Genomic DNA, 21,698 nt, shown 5'->3' with positions numbered 1-21,698 from the left:
GCAAATAGACATGTAGGAACTGGTATGATAAAGGATAGTTGCAGAATGGATGTGTAGAAATTTGTCTTTAGCCAGGAAGTAATTGGTTGTTGGAACAGACTTCTACCTGGTATTGTGGAAGTAAGTAGTTTGAGTAAACTTAAAGAAGAATTGGACAGATTATTAGAAGGGACAGGTGAATGAAATGGATAAAGGTTTGTTTTTTTGACTAATGCCATCAGTAATGGATTGTTAACAAGCTAGTGTGTAGCAACTGTATATCTGGGATAGGTAGGTCCAAGTGTGGTTAACAAACATAGGTATTAGCATCCTCTACCCCTTGTATCTGTGGTGGCATCTTCTGTCATGATATGGATGGAATATTATCAGATTGATAAAGACCACAACTGTTAAGACTGTCTACAAGTCAAGATCATGAAGAGTTTAGTATGAATGAAAGATACCACAACGGATTCTTTGTAGGTGCTGATACTCCTCTAAGAGTTGCCATGGCAGTGCTTCCTTGGGTGGAATGGAGTTTGTTTCTTTATGAGTCTATCTCTATGTTTTTCTATTAATATTTTTGTGTGAAATAATAAGCTCACTTTTTCATACCTTGATTTATATGTAACATGGATAATGGTAGCTATCCTGACATTTGAAACAGGCAGCCATGGCAAACTCAAGTGCATATTTATACTATATTTGTCCATGAACTGTCAAATATCTAGGACATGTAGTTACTAAGATATTTAATTCCACAGTGGTAAGGTTTATATATAATCAACCTGCATGGTATTCAGTTGTTTTGGTACCTCACTTGAAATGTAAACATATCCATCATTTTTTTATTGTAGTGACACAAGTTCTTTTTAATACTTCCTTTTGCTTATCCTACTGATCTATATCTATGGATTATGTGTATATTCTAATATAAGAACAATATCTCTCACTGCATATTAATTCTGCTTATATTATATTTTAGCCATCTCATGTATGAGGCATCTAGTATGACGGACTATGAAAGAGACAAGATTGATAGCGAAACTCAAACATTTATGCATAATTGTGCAAGTATACTTAGGAACTTACGTGAAGAAGGTTGGTTTGAGTTAAATTTTTTTTTATGTTTGTATTATTTAGATAAAAGATTTAAACTACAAGCAAAAAATTAAAAAAGTGTTTAATTACAAAATTAATTAAAACTAAAACATTTTTTTAAAAAATTTATTAAACTCCCAAAATTATAGTATCATCATCATCAGCCATTTTCAATCCACTGCAGGATGAAGGCCTCTCCAGCAACTTTACAGATCCTTCTGTTTTGAGCACTGGCCATCCATTTACCACCCAAAAACTCATGAATTTCATCTATCCATCTCCGCCTTTGTCTTCCAGGTTTTCTTCTAGCTCCTCTTGGGTACCATTCTGTTATTTTCTTAATCCATCTGTCATCATGTCTTCGAGCTATGTGTCCTGCCCAAGACCATTTTAGTTCTTTAGTTTTGATAAGAATGTCCTTTACTTGAGTTTGCTGCCTAATCCTTGTGTTTCTCTTCTTATCTAGCAGTCTGATTCCCAATATAATTTGTTCCATTCTTCGCTGTGTAGTTCTCAGCTTCTTTTCCATTCTTTTGGTGAGTGCCCAAGTTTCACTTCCATAAGTCATGGTGGGGAGTATACATTGGTTCATTATTTTACGTTTCAGACAAACTGGGATATTGCTCTTCAGTATGTGACTATATTTCCTGAATGCTATCCATCCAAAATTTATTCTTCTCTTGACTTCCAGCCATTTATCATTATTTCAGCTAATAACTTGTCCCAGATAAGTATATGACTCCACCTTTTCAATTACTGCTCCTTCAATCATTATTTCCCTTTCTGTGGCATACTTGTTCATCATTACTTTTGTTTTAGCCATATTCATCTTTAGTCCAAAATCCTTACTAACTGTGCATAACTGATTAAGATTTTTCTCTAATTCTTCGGGATCGTGGCTTATGACCACAATGTCATCTGCAAATTGTAAATGGTTTAGGTACTCTCCGTTCACATTGACTCCTTTCTGCGACCAGTCTAATCTTCTGAAAGTTTCCTCAAGGGCAGCAGTAAACAGTTTCGGAGACATTGTGTCTCCTTGTTGAACTCCTTTCTCGATTTTAAATTTCCTACTGTCTTTGTCTAGTCTAATAAAGGAGGTAGCACTCTCATATATTTTCTTCAAAATCATAATATATGGGGTATCTATGCCTTGTCTTTCCAGTGCCCGAAACATTGCCTTATTTAGTAAAATAAATTACGGCTTTCTAAGAGCAAATTGTAACAGGTTTAATAAATATACATAGAAACATACAAAGCTTTCGGTTGGTTAGACAACCTTCTTCAGTTGAAACAAAAACATAAAATGACAGTTAGAATGGAGGCATGTACTGCCAATCTGGTATGAAACAAAAACATAAAATGACAGTTAGAATGGAGATACCAGATTGGCAGTACACACCTCCATTCTAACTGTCATTTTATGTTTTTGTTTCAACTGAAGAAAGTTGTCTAACAAACCGAAAGCTTTGTATGTTTCTATGTATATTTATTAAACCTGTTACAATTCGCTCTGAGAAAGCCGTAATTTATTTTACTAAGTATGAATCCGGGGCGCATAGGCCTTTTTAACCATATCCACATTGCCTTATGCTGTATGGAGTCAAATGCCTTTTTATAATCCACAAATGCCAGGCATAATGGTGTTTTATATTCATTTGCTTTCTCCATTAGCTGTGATATTACGTGAAGGTGATCCTTAGTTGAGAATCCTGTCCTAAAGCCAGCTTGCTCTTTCGGTTGATTCTCATCAAGTATTCTTTCTAATCTGTTAGTAATGACCCTTGTGAACAACTTGTACATGTGGGATAATAAGCTAATTGGTCTATAATTTCCAATTTCTGATTTATCTCCTTTCTTATGCAGCAAAACTATGATTTCATTATTCCACTGCTTAGGCGTCACACCTTTTCTAATGCACTTTGTGAAGAGCCTTGCCAGTTTTTGTGTTATGTCTCTTCCTCCCAATTTTAACAACTCTACAGTAACTTCATCTTCCCCCGGGGCTTTCTGATTCTTCATTTTCTTCAATGCATGTTCTACCTCATCAGGAAGAATATCGGGTATGTCGTGTGTTGCTACTTTGCAATCCATCTTCCCCACTGCTGGCATCATTCCCTTGCTCCTTGTATAATTCTCTATAGTAGTCTTCTGCTATTTGAATTATGCCTTCTCTGCTGTTTATAAGTACACCATCGCTATTCTTCAGTTTCAGTATCATTTGTCTTTCTGTATTACTGCTCATGGCTGCTGATTTAAATCCTTTGTTTTCCCTTAATGTTTGTTCTACTTTTCTTGTGTTAAATCTTCTTATGTCCTCTCTGAGTCTCTTTCTAATGGCTTTGCATAACTCAGTATACTCAATTTTCTCCCTGTCAGTGTTTAGTATTAGTATAAAGTATCATTATAAAGTATCAGTATCAGTATTATAGTATCATTATAAAGTATCAGTATCAGTATTATAGTATCAGTATAAAGCTTTATGAAGCATTTATTCCATATTACTCCAAATGTTTTATTACTTACACTGCCTAATACACATATACTAAACATCATTGCTGACCAGGTGCACCTTTTCATGGCAATGGTCTTCCCCTCTGGCGGTGGCGTCTTTCAGCAGGATAATGCGCCATGCCGCGCTGCCCAGATTGTTTGAGACTGGTTCGCAGAACATGAGGAAGACTTCCAGTTTGGAGTTGTGTTGGAACAGCAACTCCGATCTGCGGTGTCTCAACCACGGAACTTACAGGAGTTAAAGGATCTGCTGGTTACATGTTGGTACCAGATACCACAAGATACATTTAGAAATCTTGTAGCATCCATGCCTCGCCGGGTACAAGCTGTTTTGGCTGCACGTGGAGGACCAACATTATATTAGGTAGGTGATCATAATGTTTTGGCTCATCGGTGTATATGACAGTGACAAAGGAACTGGATTGACTTGGCGCATTATAGCCTTAGATGCTAATGCACCATAAAATTCTAAAACAACCAACCGACAAAGGAACTGGATGCAAAAAATAATTTTGACATCATATACTTAGATTTCAGAAAAGCTTTCAGTATTGCAAATACTGAAAGCTTTTTACAAATTAAACAGTATGGCATTAGGGAAAGTTACTGCTATGAATGAAGGGATGGTTGAGTGGGAAAAGACAGTGGTTATCAATGGGTACTGTTGTTTTTTAATTACTGTTATTAGTGGGGTCTCTCAGGGTTCAGTGTTGAGCCCATTGTTGTTTGAAATATTAATTAATGATATCTATGGAGGCATATCAGATTCAATGTCTATGTTTGAAGATGATACAAAGGTTGGCAGGGTGTCTGTATTTAATGACAGTAATCACTGCTATTAACCACCCTGCAACAAGATCTAGAAAAATTAGGGCAGATGGGCTGAGAAGTGACAATTGAAGTTTAACATTGACAAATGCAAAGTACTGCATATGGGTAGCAGTGATCCCAGAATAACATACACAATCATGTGGTACCACATTCAGGGTAGTAGAGAATGAAGAAGACCTGAGGATAATTGTAGTCTCACATGAAGCAGTGCTTCTATATCCTGGAAATTTGAGAAAAATATATGAAAATGGGAATTTGGGAATTTTCTTGGAAATCTGTTAAATTCTGGGAATTGAATTTTCAATTAAATTAAAATTTCTGTTCATTTTGTCATTCCCTTGGAATAAAAATTTGCAGATGATTCAGATATATCAAAAACTCCCCTCAGTTAGTTAACATTGTCTTATTTCTTGTAGCCTCTGTCATATGCTGCTCTACTGTAAATGCTGGTGACTTAACAAATTATTTGACAGCAACAGACAAATATACACCTATCTTTAGTAAGACACTGTTCTATAAAAGATTGTTTTCTGTTTGTAGTTTAACAATAAAAAGAGATTAATGCCTGGTCAGTCAGAAAATTGGAATTTTCATGCATCCATGCAATCTTCCTTCTAATATTCACTCTTGCATTTAGCATTAGCATTAGTAGAGGCATACGATGCAAGAAAGCAAGCTTACGCAGCATCAGCCAAAAAAAAAAAAAAAAAAACCCTCCCATTTCAATCCTCCATTCATTCCAAGTGCCTGTCCAGCTCAGCCTTAAATTTATTTAGGCTATCAACTTCCAAAACAAAGGATGAAAGTCTGTTCCACCAATCAACTGCCTGCTGGCTAAAGGCAAATTTTCGCACATCTATTCTACAACTGTCTTTCCTCAATTTGAATCTGTGCCCCCTCAAGTTCCTAATCTGAGCCAGAGGAAGAATCCCATCAGCATTAAGCTTGCTCAACCCATTCAAGGCCTTATACACCTCAATGAGATCACCTCGTAGGTGCCTACTTTCCAGGCGCTGCTATTTGCAGAACTTAAGCATTTCTTGGTAAGAGCACCTCTTTGTTGCCCTTACCAATCTTGTTGCCCTTCTTTGTACTCATCCTAGCAACTCTACATCCTTCCTAAAATGAGGCCTCCAGACCTGTACACAGTACTCTAGGTGTGGCCAGACCACTGCCTTGAATAACGGGATAATTACCTCCCTGTCCCTGCTAGCAAAATTCCTATATATCATTGACAAGCCTCCATGACATGCCCTGGCAGCCTGTCCACACTGCTCAGCAAACTTCATATTTGACTGCACAATTACCCACAGTTCTTTTTCACTTTCCACTTTCTTTAGTGTAGTACCACACAGTTGGTACGTTTTTCTTGGGTTATTGTTAACCATATGCAGTACTTTGCATTTGTCAATGTTAAATTTCAGTTGCCACTTCTCAGCCCATTTTCCCAACTTATCTAGATCCATTTGGACTAGCATACTGTCTTTACTGTCGTTAACAAACCTGCCAACCTTTGTATCATCTGCAAATGTGGACATTAAACCTGATATACTTTCATCAATATCATTGATAAATATACAAAACAACAATGGGCCCAACACCGAACCATGGGGAACTCCACTAATAACATTTGTCTAGGAAGAGCAGTGTCCATTGATTACCACTCTGTCGTCTCCCACTCAACCATCCCTTTATCCATTGTGGCAACTTACCCTTAATGCCACACCTCTCCAATTTGTATAGCAGTCTCCCATGTGCAACAGTATCAAAAGCTTTCCTGAAATCCAAGTATATGATATCAAAATTATTTTTGGCATTCAGTTCCTTTGTGACCATATCATAGTATCCAATCAATTTGGTCAGACAAGAACTCTCTTTAACAAACCCATGCTGTGTCTTAACTATTACTGCAGTCTTTTCTAGATGATCCTGCAATGCTTCTTTAACCAGTGATTCCATTATTTTCCCTGGAAGACAAGTTAAACTAACAGGTCTATAGTTACTTGTGTCACCTTTTGAACCCCTTTGTGAATTGGTGATACATTTGCACACCTCCAGTCCATGGGGACCTCCCCTGAGTCTAAGGAAGCTCTCATAATTATGGCTAATGGGCTAATGGTTTGCTTACTTCATTTACTGCCTCCTTTAATATAACTGGTTAGATCCCGTCTACCCCAGGCGCCTTTTTTATTTTTAACTTCAACAATTTCTTCTCCACTTTGCTCTCAGTTATTACAAAACCACTTAGCTCCGTGTTAGAGTTGGATAAACTTCTGACACAACCCTCATTGAATAACTCCTCATGTGTGAATGTAGATTCAAAATACTGATTCAGTTTATCAGCTACCTGAGCATGATCATCAATAGTCAACCTATCTATATTAAGTGGTCCAGTCTGATTTATCCCTTTCCTTTTAGAGTTTACATAAGTAAAGAACTCTTTGCATCCTTTGCCAAGGCTTTCTCATAATCTGCCTTCGCCTGCCTAATCTCCTTTGTGACTTGATTACAGACTAGTTTATATCTGCCAAAAGCTTCTGTGTCACCTGATACTTTATATGCATCCCATACATTTTTCTTCTCTGCCACGACTCATGAGTTCATCTGACATCCATTTAGGCATAAACCTTGAACAGTATTTCTTAGTTGAAATGAAAAACTTAGTTGCCTCCAAAATTAAGTCCCTGAAGGCTTCTCATTTAGAGTTCAACGTTGGTAACATCATCAGCTGATCCCACTGTACAGAATTTAAAAACTGTCTGAGACCCCTGTAGTCACCTTTAAGAAAGCAAAAGCGCTTCCCTTTAGCCTTGCTGGTAGTTACATCTTTAAGTAATTCCCACATCAGTACATTGTGATCACTGTTACCCAGTGGTTCCTTTATCTGCAAATTCCTAATGAATGAATGATCACTTCTAATAATCAGACCAAGAATATTACTTCCTCTGGTTGCCTCTCTAACATGTTGCTGTAGAAAACAGTCATCCAATAAATCCACAAAAGTCTTGCTGGTGTGTGAGTGACCAATCCACAAGTTCCGGTTAACATCTGGAAAGTTAAAATTCCGCATTATAAGACATTCTGATTTACTGGCTCACTCTATTTCTTTGCACAATTGCTCATTATACTCATCAGATTCATTAGGCCTATAACACACACCTACTGTCATTTTTCCTTTCCCAGTGCTTATGTCACACCAAACAGACTCAACATTGCATTGTCCACCAATGTCAATTGGATGCACTTCCTTAGATTTTATGTGTTTCTTAACTAACAGCATGCATAACCTCTCCTCCCTTCCTGTCCTGTCTATTGTTTTTTGTACACGTTGTACTCCCGAAATTCCAATTCTGCACTGCTTATGTCCATGTGACACCAGGTATCTGATATCCCAAGAATATCTGCCCTTTGATGTCTTGACTAGCACTTCAAGCTCATCAAATTTATTAACTATACTCCTAGCATTGGTGTACATGCAAGTATACATGCTCCTGTTTCTACTCTTAGTTACCCTAACACAGCCCATGTATTTATTTGTTCCACTGACTCCCAGCAGCCCTGGAAATCTCCATTGCCTTGTTTTTCAAACTGCTGCTGATTCTAATAGAAGCAGTGCAAGAATCACTTTTGCTTCTGCCTGCGGCCACTGTTAACCTTTTAGTCTGTGTATCCCCCCCAAGCTACCAGTTTTCTGATGCACCTAACACTGTCTCAATAGCATCAGCAAATATTCTTGCACCCTTTCTATTTAAGTGTACCCCATCTCTGTAGAAGCAGACTCTCCTGTCAACAAGCACAGACTAGGCTGAAAAAAATTTTATCCCTTGTGCCTTACACAATCTTTCCAGGGCCGAATTGATTAACAAGACTCTCATCATATACTCCCTCCTATCGTGTCTGGGCAGAATTGCAGACACTTTCACATTCAATCCTAACTTTCAACTTTTTTTCAACATTGACTTGTTGAGTAAATCTGCAGATCTCTTACTCTTAATGTCATTAGTTCCAACGTGTACAACAATATCATCTTTTATGCCCTTAAAAGATGATATCCGCTCTACATCATCAACTTTTGCCCCCAGCAGATATACCCTGGTCCTGTTCCACCTATCCTTCTTGCATACTATATTCTCTGTCTCCCTGACAATAGAGTCACCAACAATAACTAGTTCCTTTGGGACCAGCCCATTCTGACTTGGAGATTGCCTCTGTGTTGCCTGATGCACAGCCGTGAGCTCTGCCATTGAGATGGCCAACTAAGAGCTTTATGGGCCCCTCATATTAATTTCTTGGAGAGCATTTACCCTACACCTCAAGCTCTCATAGATGCCCATCAGAACACTGAGTTGGCACCTAATTTTTTGCACAATTAGTTGCTTTATTTACTTTGCTTTAGGTAAATATTTTATACTCTGCTTTTAATTTACAAAAAAGTCGTATATATATTTTTCGAATTCCCAAATTTTGTTTAAAAGTAATTTCTTTTGTTATACATGCATTTAAAAATGAATAAAGATAACAGTGACAAAAGTAATAAAAGGAAGAGCGAATTGCAGAGACAAAGATAGCACACAAGAGAAAAGAAGATAAGGGGATGGCACTCCAGACAAAGCACTGAATGCTCATGGTGAACTGCCTCCTAAAGAAAAAGCATCATATTTCAAGATTAGTGGCTGATGGACTTTAAATACAATGACTGGCTTGAAAAAGTGGGCAGTAGTGATTATTTAGCTCATTGTAAGTGCTGCAATATAGTAATTCAAGCTCGTAGAAGTGAATTAAGACAAGCATGCTAATGGTAAAAAGCATAAGAAAAATTTAGAAATGATTAGAGAAAATTTTAAAATTTATTAACTAAAACACAAAAGATTGATCATATTTTTAATAAGCAAATGTCAGATGTTAATAAAGCTCAAAAATTTGAAGAAAAAGTTAAAACTGCTGAAATAGGAATTTCTTTTTACTTTGCAGAGCAAAATTGTTTTCCTGATTCAAAAATTGCCCAGGCAGTTACATTGAAAAAAAAAGACAAGTGTAGAGCTATCATTAACAATGTTTTGGCTAAAACTGAAACTGCAGTTCTTGTTGAAATGTTAAAAGAAAGAGATTTTAGTGTATTTGTAGATGTCTATTTCTGAAAAGAAATATCTTGCACTTGTTGTACAACACATAAAGCCAGATAATGGCAAAGTTACCTGTCAATTATTAGAACTCATTGAACTTGATGCTAAAAATTGTACAGCAGAAGGCATTTATACTAAATTCAAGGACAAACAATGAGAATTATTGTTTAAAAAAATTATCACACTGAATAATATTTTGGGTGTTGCTTGTGATGGTGCAAATTTGATGATAGGAGCAAAGAATTCCTTTTTCTCGAAACTTAGAGGCTGTTCCAGGTGTTGTTTTTAGCATTAGTAGAGGCATATGACGCAAGAAAGCAAGCTTATGCAGCATCAGCCAAAAAAAACCGCTCCCACTTCACCCCTCCGTTTGTTCCAAATACCTGTCCAGCTCAGTCTTAAATTTATTTAGGCTATCCACTTCCACAACAAAGGATGGAAGTCTGTTCCACCAACCAACTACCTGCTGGCTGAAGGAAAACTACATCTGTCTTTCCTCAATTTGAATTTATGCCCTCTCAGGTGATTATTCTGAGCAAGAGGAAGAATCCTCTTCCTCTGCTGAGAAGTATTTGCCATACATTAGCCCTGAAAACAAGTTCAACTTCTACAATTTTGCCTGATTTTGAAGAGCAGCTTATGACAAATATCACTGGCTATCCAGTGCATAGTGTTAAAAAGAAAGAAGAAATTGAGGATATGGTTGAACTTTTTATGATTTAAAGTTATCTATATTAAAATCAGATCAAACAGTGTAGTTCTCTGTACACCCTTGAGTAAATAGAATATTAGTCATTTGGGATGTCCTGTTTAACAATATACGGCTTGAGTATGGTGATCAAAAAAGTCAAAAAGCAAAAGAAATATATGATGCAATGTGTTGTTGATGTTATTTGGTTTTTAGGAGCATTAGTAACTAAGGCCATATTGCTCCGGGGATATGCGGTGGTCATTCCCTGACCTTTCCGCATCTTCCGTATCTGGTGGTCATGGGCTCGAACCCCGGTCTAATCAAGATGCGTGTGCTACACACTGCTACTCCTGGCTACGGAGGCGCTGATGCAGTGTGTAATCCAGAACTTGAAGCTTACCTACTATTTTTGAAATATATTTTGGATTACATGAACAAATTCAATGCTCTTTCAAAGGAAATCTCCATTCATTCATTTCATTAAACTAGTCATTGAAACTTTCCAAAATAATTGCAACAAGTTACTTAAAACCGCATTTACTAAAAGGCGAATTAATGAAAATGATTTGTTGCGTTCCATCAATTTTTTCAAAATTTATGGATTTGTCAGGATACTTAGACCATATTGATCCTAATGTAACTATGAATGTAAGAAAAGTGATTCAGTATTATTGCATCACTTGTTGTCAAGAAATGCATTGCACCCTACCGCTTTACTCAGTTGTTTTCTCAGATGTTGGAATTACAGATCCTAAAATTTGTCTTAATGTTGATATTGACAAAGAAAAAATAAATAAATATCAAAACTTTGTGCAGTATTTAAGATAGATGTAAACTCAGCTTAGAGCAAACTCAGAGCCTTGTCATTTTCTTTAGAACTAAATCAGATTGAACATATATAGAATTAGCCTATTGATGAAATGTGGCGCAAAATTTTTATTATGAAAGATTTTTCTGGAAAATTTATATTTTCAAACATTTGTAAATTAGTTTAAAAGGTTTTAGCATTGCTACATTCAAATGCAGAATGTGAGAGAATTTTTTCAATGGCTACAGATATTAAAACTTAGAAAAGGAGTAGTATGAAAACTAAAACACTTAATTCTAGTGTAATTATCAGATCAGTTTTTAAAGAAAAAAAATTAAATAAATGTCCTGGTTTCATAATTACAAAGAAACATTTCATTTTTCGTAATAAAAGTATGTAAGAATGTGTCAAAAAAACTGAAAAAAAAAAAAATATATATATATATATTAATAATGGTGATGACCTTTCAAGTGAGTAATCATGACTCATTAGACAAGTAAAACTCATTGTGATAGTTGAGTATTATGTATTAAATATTCAAAATATTCTATTCATGCTATATGAAATGAAAATCTTTTATATATGATGACTTCAGTTATCATAATTATCAGAAATGTATATTGAAGTTTATACAGTATTAGTTTTTCTTGCAGGAGCAAAGTTTTTCAAATGTTTTATTATTCCTTCATTTTATGAAATGCCACCCATGAAGTAATTATAGATACCTGTGTATATATATAAAATATAATTATTTTTAGGTGAAAAGATCAGCTTTAATAAAATTATATTTTTCATTATAAGGAGTATCACATAATCATCAAAAAGCATGTCATATACTTTAAGTTAATGATTATTTATATATCAAAATAAAAATAATTAAACCAATGAATTAACTACACATAAAATGGCCTTTATAACATGAAAAATAACCCGGGAATTTTTCATTGAATTTGGGAAATTTTTAGCACTGGCCTGGAAAAAGTTGGCAACACAATATAGAAGCTTTGACATGAAGTGTGTTGAGCAGTGCAAATAGGCTGCTAGGATAAGTTTGGACACAGAGGATTATAAATGATCAGTCAGAACACTGAGGTTCCCCACTGGTCCACTGGACAGTTTGGTTTCTTGCAATTTTTAATTTTCATAAATGATATTGATGAGGATATCTAAATCATCAGCAAACTATCAAAGTTTGCTAGTGATTTGATGGTTAACAATTTGAGCCAGGCCATGATTCTTAAAAAACATTTGGATCAGTTATATTCATGTTCTGAAAAATGAAAACTAAAGTTTAATGCTTTTAAATGTATGGTTATGCATTTGAGGAACAAAAATCCTGGAGTAAATTATAAGCTATGGGGAGAGAAACTAAAAGTGATTCAAGATGAAAAAGACTAAGTTTATGACATGAAATTTTCTGTGCAACATAAACAGGCAGCTAGGAAGGCATGGTGTGCCTCTCCATGACATATAGGCCCTTTGTTGTAGGGAGAAGGATATCATCGACCCTCTATACAAGATGATGATTAGACCATATTTGGAATATTGTATGCAGACTGCACCAAAAAAAAAAAAAAAAATTTAATTTCTGGAGAGGTGTCAAAGAAGAGCAACCAGGTGATGAAGGAAAATCGATGCACATATGAAGAATGACTTGAAAAATGGCTTTAGCTTTGTGGTCTGCACAGTTTGGCAGTTAGACATCTAAGGGGAAATCTGATTGAGGTGTATATCAAGTGCTGAAGGGATTGAGTAAAATGAATAAGGAATGCCTCTTCTCCCTCATTAGGTGAGACAAAACAAGAAGACCAAAATATAAAATTTTGGAGAATAACAGAAGACTGGACCTTATGAAGCTCACCTCAAGAGAACAGTCTCTCTTCCACTTTCCTCTGTTATTACAAAATTGTTTATCTCCCAGTTATAACATGATATGCTTTTGGTATTCCCATTCCAAAAAACTTCATGCATGAATCTAGATCTGATATATTTATTCAGTTTGTAGGTGACTTGAACAGGATCATCAATTATTATGCCATTCATATCTAGTGGACCAATGTGATTACCACTTTTTTTTATTGTTAACATAAGCAAAGAATTCTTTGATTTGTTTCTATGCATTCTTAGCCAAAGACTTTTCATAATCTATTGTAGCTTGCCTAGCCACCTTAATGACTTTATTACGGAATAGATACCCACTGAAAAAGAATTTAAAAACTGTTTAAGACCATTGTAGTTATCTTTCCTAAAGCAAATCCCCTTTCCTTTATCTGTTGACAGTAGTTATATCTTTAGTAACTCCCATATCAGTATATTATGATCACTGAAGATTCACTACTGATAATGGCATCAAGAGTATTGTTTTCTCTTGTTGCCTTTCTAACAAGTTATCCAGTAATTTAAGAAAATTTTTGCTATTGTGTGATTGATCAACTTACGAGTTCTAGTCAGTATCTGGGAAGTTAAAAAAAGTGTCTCCATTTGTTGATTTAACCAGTATTAAATAGTTCATGAGTGTAATGCCTTCACAGCTGAAATTTACTTACGGGTACACCCTCCAGACTGCCTCAGTCTTAGAGTGTTTATTCCCCCTTACCATTGTTTTTAAATAGGAAAATGACTTCTACAGATGGTCCATCCTACTACTACCATTGGTAGTAGAAGTAGTTTTCCTATTTTAAAACAGTAGTAAGGGGGGATAAACACCCTAAGACCAAGGCAGTCTGGAGGGTGTATGCATAAGTAAATTTCAGCCACGAAAACACTCACGAACTCCAGTAATCTGCTTTTAATAATGAGAAAAAACTAATCAATACATTGTTATTGACTTCTACTGCCACTACCAATAACATGCACCATCTGTTTACCAGGAATGCAGGGAGAAACTGTGGTAGCGGGAAACCAGTTTGTCCGGTAAGTTTCCCCGAAGTTTTCCATGGTTCTCGTGTTGACTTTCTTTACCTTAGCCATAGTCAAGGTTTGTATTTCAAAACCGATATGCCAATGATGTTGCTGTAATTTGGCATGTACAGAAACTGAATGAGCAGTGTGTTCAAGCAAAAATGGCAGGATAAGCTACCCAGGGCAAAACTTTTAAAAGTTGCACTTTTCAAAAAGTACCAGATTTTTGATAATTCGGAATTTTAAAATTGCTGGTTTTATGAGGTTCTACTGTGAAATTTGAGGTACTACTCAAAGCTTAAAGAAAAAACAGAAAGCTTTTGCTAAAATTAAAAGTGAGGTGTGAACTAAATATTGTTTATCTTACTTAAAATAATTTAAAGTTTTTAAATTATGATTTTGATATAGTAGTCATGTTTTGAGAATGGTGCACTGTGAATTGTTTGGCACAAGTATTTACTGAAAATATATTCATCATCCCATTTTCTCATCAATGAAACTGAACATTCTCTAGTGCAGGGTTACCCAAACTTTTAGAGAAGCTGGCCACATATGAATTTTTGGAATATTTGGCAGGTCGGAGAAAATTCCTAATTACTGAAAACTACATTCTCTGCTACATTCGTAGGTATAAAAAACAAATCTTATACCTACTTATATCTACAGATTCAAAAATAAATCGATGGATATGTAATATAAAATATACCAGTTTGTTTATATCAGGTGCGGCTCGTCCATAGGCACTGTGATACTGCAGCATCCCTAGCTATTTAAATCTAGATATACAGTGAACGGAGTTATATGAAATTTTGTAAAAAGCAATGCAATGCAATGAATATTTTTATTAACAGGACCCCGCATATAGAATTGGCATCCTCTATTTCCAGGATTCATTTTAATAATAAACGAATAAAACACAAAATGTTTCCAGCTTTGAAGTTTAATTAACCGTAGGCCTCACTGTGCACCAGGCAGTGACACATTTTGCATTCTAGTGAATATCTAGTAGTTGGTTGCCTTTGGCAACCAGCATATTGGCAACTTGCCAACATACATTTTTTATAGGTGAAACGAATCAAAGTCACTGTAAAGCATGCAGTGCAGATTTCATCGTTGACCATGATAGGTGTGTATCCACAATGTCGGTGTCTTTTTGTTATTTGCCTGAATTCCCATTAAGTAACTAAATAAAATCTATCCAGTTATATTAAAGGAGGCAGCAAAGGAAGTAAGCAAACCCTTAGTCATAATTATGAGAGCATCCTTGGACTCAGGGGAGGTCCCCATGGACTGGAGATGTGCAGCTGTATCCCCAATTCCCAAAGGGGATCAAAGGGTGACACGAGTAATTACAGACCAGTTAGTTTAACTTCTGTTCCAGGTAAAATGATGGAGTCGCTGGTTAAAGATGCATTGCAGGATCATCTAGACAAGACTGCAGCAATAATTCAGACACAGCATGGGTTTGTTAAGGGAAAGTCTTGTCTGACAAATTTGATTGGATATTATGATGCAGTTACAAAGGAACTGGATGCAATAAATAATTTTTATATCATATACAGTACTTGGATTTCAGGAAAGCTTTTGACACTGTTGCACATGGAAGACTGCTGTACAAATTGGAGCAGAATGATATTAAGGGTAAGTTGCTACAATGGATAAAAGGATGGTCGAGTAGGAGAAGACAGAGGGAGGTAATCAATGGGCACTGCTCTTTGTGGACTAATGTTATTAGTGAAGTCCCACAGGGTTCGGTGTTGCGTCCACTGTTGTTTTGTATGTTTATCATTGATATTGATGAAGGTATATCAGGCTTAGTGTCGAAGTTTGCAGATGATACAAAGGTTGGCAGGGTTGTTGATGACACTAATGGCAGTGTGCTACTGCAACAGGATTTAGAAAATTTGGGAAGATGGACTGAGAAGTGGCAACTGAAGTTTAACATTGACAAATGCAAAGTACTGCATATGGGTAGCAGTAACCCCAGAGGAATGTACCAACTGTGTGGTACTACATTTAGGGTGGTAGAAAATGAAAAAGACCTGGGAGTAATTGTGCAGTCAGATATGAAGTTTTCTGAGCAATGCAGACAGGCTGCCAGAGCAGGTCATGGGGTTTTGTCAATGATATACAGGAATTTTGCTAGCAGAGAAAAGGAAGTGATTGTCCCTCTGTATAAGGCAATGGTCAGGCCATGCCTTGAGTACTGCGTACAGGTCTGGAGGCCTCATTTTAGGAAGGATGTAGATTTGCTTGAGCATGTACAGAGAAGGGCAACAAGATTGGTGAGGGGAATGAAGGGATCCTCTTACCAAGAGAGGCTTAAGTTCTGCAAATTGCAGTGGCTGGAGACTAGGCACCTGCAAGGTGATCTGATTGAGGTGTATAAGGCCTTGAATTGGTTGAGCATGCTGAATTCTGATGGAATCCTTCCACTTGTTCAGATTACAAACCTAAGGGGGCACAAATTCAAATTGAGGAAAGACAGCTGTAGAATATATGTGCGGAAATTTGCCTTTAGCCAGTGGGTGGTTAATTGCTGGAACAGACTTCCATCTGTCATTGTGGAAGTTGATAGGTTAAATAAATTTAAAGAGGAACTGGACAAACATTTAGAGGGAATGGTTGTGTGAATTTTTTTTTTTGGCTGATGCTACATAAGCTCATACGCTTGCTTTCTTGCATCACGTGCCATGATTACTATTACTATATCAGTGTTAAGTCAATACTCAACATTAAACAGTGTAATTATGTAATTACAGCTTGAACTTCGTAAGTTGAAGTTATATTATGAGGTTATATGTAAGTAAAACGTTATTTCTATGACACTTGATTTTGTGAAATTTGATTCAATCGCGGCCTCCCTGCTTTCCCATGAAGTAAATTGCATGACAGTGAATAAACTTCAGCAACTTAGTTTTTCACAATTATCTCTCCAAGAAAAATTGCGATTAAAAAAGAAGGCTTCCCCATGCCAAAGATTCAAATTTCTCAGTGGAGAATAAGTAATAATAAGAAATATATTCACAGTTTTAAAACTAAATGGTATCAAAGGAAAAGTTGGCTTTGTGGTTGTGAAGTTAAAAATGCATTGTTTTGTTTTCCGTGTTTACTGTTCGGAGGTGACTTAACGTGGACAAAATGTGGCTTTACAAACATAAACAGAATGAAAGAAAAACTCTAAAACATGAGAGTTCGAAGAAACATTGATAATGTGATTTTCTATTGCTTTTAGGAAGCATAAATATTAAAGAACAGCTTAGTGGGGCCTACAGACTTTCGATCTGCAAACATAAAAGAAAAGTTACCAAGAATCGTGAGGTATTATCTAAAATAATAAACTGCATTAAATATTGTGGACAGTTTAAAATTCCTTTATGTGAACATGACGAAAAAGAAGATTCTAAAAATCCAGGATTATTCAGAGGATTAATAAATTTCGCCTGTACATTAGATTCCAATTTAAAGAACCATTTAGAAAGTAATGCAGCATTTAAAGGCATTTCAAAAACTATTCAGAATGATATTCTTGACTGTTTGCTGCAAATATGCCGGGATGAAATAAAAAGAGAAATTAAAGAAGCTTCATTCATAGCTGTCATGGCTGATGACACAACAGATGTTTCAGAACATATACAAATGGTAATTGTTCTGAGATATGAACTAAATGGATACATTTTTGAGTATTTTTTTTGCTCCAGAAAACCAAACTGCAGACAATATTGAAGTGCATTCTAGATCAATTAGACATAATCCTCGAAGGAAATACTCAAAAACTGGTTGCTCAGACATTTGATGGCGCCAGTGCAATGAAAGGCAAGAAAGGGGGTGTTTAGGCTAAAATAAAAGAAGTGTACAAAAATGCACATTTTATTCACTGCTATGCACACCAACTGATTCTGATGATGAGAAATGCAGCAGGTAGTACCCGAGATTCAAGAATATTCTTTTTGAACTTCATGTTGATACCAACATTTTTCTCGAGATCACCTCAAAGTCTCTGTGTTCTCAGAAAGCATATGGACAGCCGTGTTGCCCCACCTTCCCCTACAAGATGGAACTTCAATAGATGCACCGTGAACAGCATTTATGAATATTTTTAATCCTTAAAAAAGTGCATGGAGGAATTACAAGCAACAGCAAACGCAAATAAGACGATTTCAGAAGCAACTGGAATTTTGCACATCTCGAGTAATGAAAAATTCGAGTTCTGGTTAGAACTTTTCCATCAGATAATGCCTCATATGGAAGTTATTTATTATCAAATGCAATTGCGAGAAATTGAGGCAGTTAAAATACATGAATATATAGGAAACTGTAAGAATGCCATTCTAAAATCAGGAATTCAGTGTACTGTAAAAATCCTTCAAAAACATGCTTTTTTTTTTTTTTGTTAGTTGTTGGCGCATCGCCTTCTGTGGCCATAATGTACCTCCCAAAGGTTTTTGCATTTACTCTGATCCAAGCCCGAGGCGGGATATGAACCCGCGACCTTTGGGTTGCCAGGCAGGCACGTTACCCACCCAGTTAGCCCGGTCGGAAAAAAAAAAAAAAAACACTCATTATTGAAGCGAAGGAAGTATGCGATTATATAAGTGTTGACATAGATGAGAGATATTCTTTTACAAAGCAATTAATTGCTGCTAAATTTTTTAACAAGGAGAACTTTGTTATTTTTCATATGAAAATGCCCATGGAAGCCTACTGAGGCATATCCCATGATTTAAAGAGAAAAGCTTCTTATGGAATTACAAGTTTTCTATAGCAGACGTCACCTACACAATTATTGCAAATTAACTGACTTGCTGAAATTTATCTCAGAAAATCCAGCTGAAGTTCTTGGTGAACTTACAAAACTCATAAAAGTTCTTTTGGCCATTCCGATGACTACTTCAGAGCCTGAACACTGCCATTCGACATTAAAAAGAATAAAACATTTTTAAGGAGCACTATGAATCAGGAAAGGTTAAATGCTCAAGCAATGCTTTCAATAGAGAAAAGCTTGGTCAACAGTGCACCAGACTTGAATGAAAAAGTTAAATCTATTTTCAACAAATAAAAACCGAAGAATGGATTTTATTTTTAAATAAAAGTTCAAGTCTGTTAATCGTAAATGTCTAGTTAATGTTTTGTAGTATTTTTAATTTGCTTATTATTATTACTGTGTATGTCTACCGTATTATAACCAAGGCAATTTAATGTAACTTTAAGATGCAGCACACCCAAACATCAGAGTCACGAGCCGCCACTGATACCCATCATTAGACCATGCTTCTGGTGCCAGGTTTTATCCTGGATATGGGATCCTTGGAAGCCTAGGGTGACCTTTGCTTCCATACTCTGGATATCAGGGTTGGTGTGCAGGCTCGCAAGGGATTAGGAAATCCCTAATTACTGTCTCTAATGTGTATTGCTGTTTAATGACAGGATCAAGATTAATGGATTATTTTAATGATGTTTCAAAGAATAGCTTTGAGTGGAAATAACAGAGTTAATATCTAACAAAACTAAGCTGATGACACAGAGGCATCAACACTGTTAATCAACTGGCAAATGTTAAAATAATCTGTAAAATGTGTTTTTCGTAAATTTTTTTGTGATCTAATATAAACATTAATTTTTACAATCTAATTGAAATATCTGCGGGCCGGATAAAATTCTTTTGTGGGCCATAGTTTGGGGACCCCTGCTCTAGTGTATCATGCTGTTTATTTCAGTTCAGTAATAAAAACTGCTGTCTTTACTGCTCAGTTAGAATAAAATGCATAATATTTAAGAAATAGATTTATTTTGACATTTTGAAAAAAAGCAATACAAAAATACTTATATATTATAGTATTTGGTAACATGCTCATTTACTATATGAAGGGATGTAGTATGTAACATTGAATGTATTCGATTTTAAGTTACTAATGATATCTAGATTTGTGAGGTAAAAAAAAGTGTTTTTTTTTGCTTTTAAATCATTAATTTTTTGTGATTGAGGATGAATAGTGGTACAAATCAATCTGGCATAGATATATGTCAGACTGAGTTGTACTACCTGACTGAGGTCAGACACAACAGTCATTCAGATATGAGCTTATGTAATAGATTAAATAAATAAATAAATAAATCTTTATTGTGAAGTACACAACATAATAACCCATCATGGCAACCAATGGCAGGGGTTCACATATAGGAGCTTGAATAAACAGACTGCAAATACAAAACAAAGTTCCGCATACAAGAGCAGCATACAAATACAAAACTAAATAATGAATACAATAAGGATTAATGAGTATAGAAAAGTGTTAAATATCAGTTTGATTTTGTTCATGGATCCTAGGGATAGGAAACGGGAGATTGTAATCCTCTTCTAGAAGGTCAGGGATCATGCCTGACTATACAGTCATCAACAATAATTACCTCCTGTGGGACCAGTGCATTCTGCCTTGAGGGGTTACTGCTCTTTAAAATATGATCTTTTCTAATTTTCAGTACTTCATCCATTTTATACCACATAAAATAAGTAATTGGCTTAACCCATGGAATGAGAACATTCCCTCACATATAAGATATGATCAAAAAGTTTGGGGACTGACTTTGTATTTTTAAATTGCAGCATCTTAGTGAGTTCTGACTTCTCACAGTGTGTTCAGTGATTCATCTAGCATAGTAATGCATAAATCACCCAATTATCTGCAGTCAATCTAAATTAGGACACTTTGAATAGAAGGTGTTGATGTGTTTTATGGTATTTTAAAATGAGGCCCCCATCGCTGTTGTCCGGTAGCAAATTTGTATCAAATTTCATTTCAGATTAGGGAAAAGTGAAATATAAACATATGAAATATTAAGAACTGCTTTTGGAGAAGGTGCTATGTGCTGTTCAAAGACTTTTTAATAGTTCATAAAGTTTAAAGATGGCTGTTGATCTGTTGAAGATGATCCTCAATTTGGCCACCCTTCAACTTCAAAAACCACTGATTTGATCATTTGCATTTGTGACATGATCAAGAGTTTAATTATCTGTGAAGTTGCTAGTGAAACTGATATTTTTTATAATACATGTAAATCAGTTTTACAGTGAAAAAGAAGCTGTTCTTAATATTTATGGGCACCTTTTGTACCCTTAAAAGATATCTGCCCTATATCATCAACTTTTGTCCCTGATAGACATACCCTGGTCTTATTCTACCTATCCTTTTGTACAGTGTATTTCCCATTTCCCTGACAATACAGTCATCAACAATAATTACCTCCTGTGGGACCAGTGCATTCTGCCTTGAGGAGTTCCTGCTGTGTTGCCTGATGCACATGTGAGCTCTACCATTGAGGTGGGCAGCTAAGAGCTTGATGGGCCCTCCAATGTAGTTCCTTCGAGGGCATCCAACCTGTACTTCAAGCTGTCATAAATGTCTTTTAGAACACTGAGACCCTGCATAATGCCCCCAGATGATAGTTTGTTACAACAATCACTTACTCTCTGACTGAAGGGAAATTTTTGTATATCTCTGCAGCCACCTTTTTTCAGTTTCAGTTTATATCCCCTTATGTGACTTGTCTGAGAAAGAGTAAGGATGTTCAGCATATGACTTACTTAATCCAATTAAATTCTTGAACACCTCAATCAGGTGTTTTTGTCAGGTGTCTAGTTTCCAAGCACAGCAATTTGCAGAAATACAGTCTTTTGTGGTAGGAGTAATCGTTTGTATTCTATACTAATCTAGTTATATGTCTCTGTGTTCATTCCAAGAAATCCATATCT

At 35.8% G+C, this 21,698-nt stretch overlaps 1 protein-coding gene across 1 annotated transcript in view; it reads left to right on the top strand.

The window, feature by feature from the left end:
• The window catches only part of Syx18 (syntaxin 18), a 131,299-nt gene that overhangs the window by 24,622 nt on the left and 84,979 nt on the right, over positions 1–21,698 (top strand). Inside the window, exon 3 of the mRNA XM_090368710.1 lies at positions 965–1,080. Coding sequence (XP_090224836.1) covers positions 965–1,080 — 116 coding nt within the window. The remainder of the gene's footprint in view (positions 1–964; positions 1,081–21,698) is intronic.

This window comes from Mastigoproctus giganteus, chromosome 2 (assembly GCF_048544385.1).
Source record: "Mastigoproctus giganteus isolate SK-2022 chromosome 2, ASM4854438v1, whole genome shotgun sequence".
In the NCBI taxonomy this organism is placed as follows: Eukaryota; Metazoa; Arthropoda; class Arachnida; order Uropygi; family Thelyphonidae; genus Mastigoproctus; species Mastigoproctus giganteus.
This window is presented reverse-complemented; position numbering and strand designations above follow the sequence as displayed.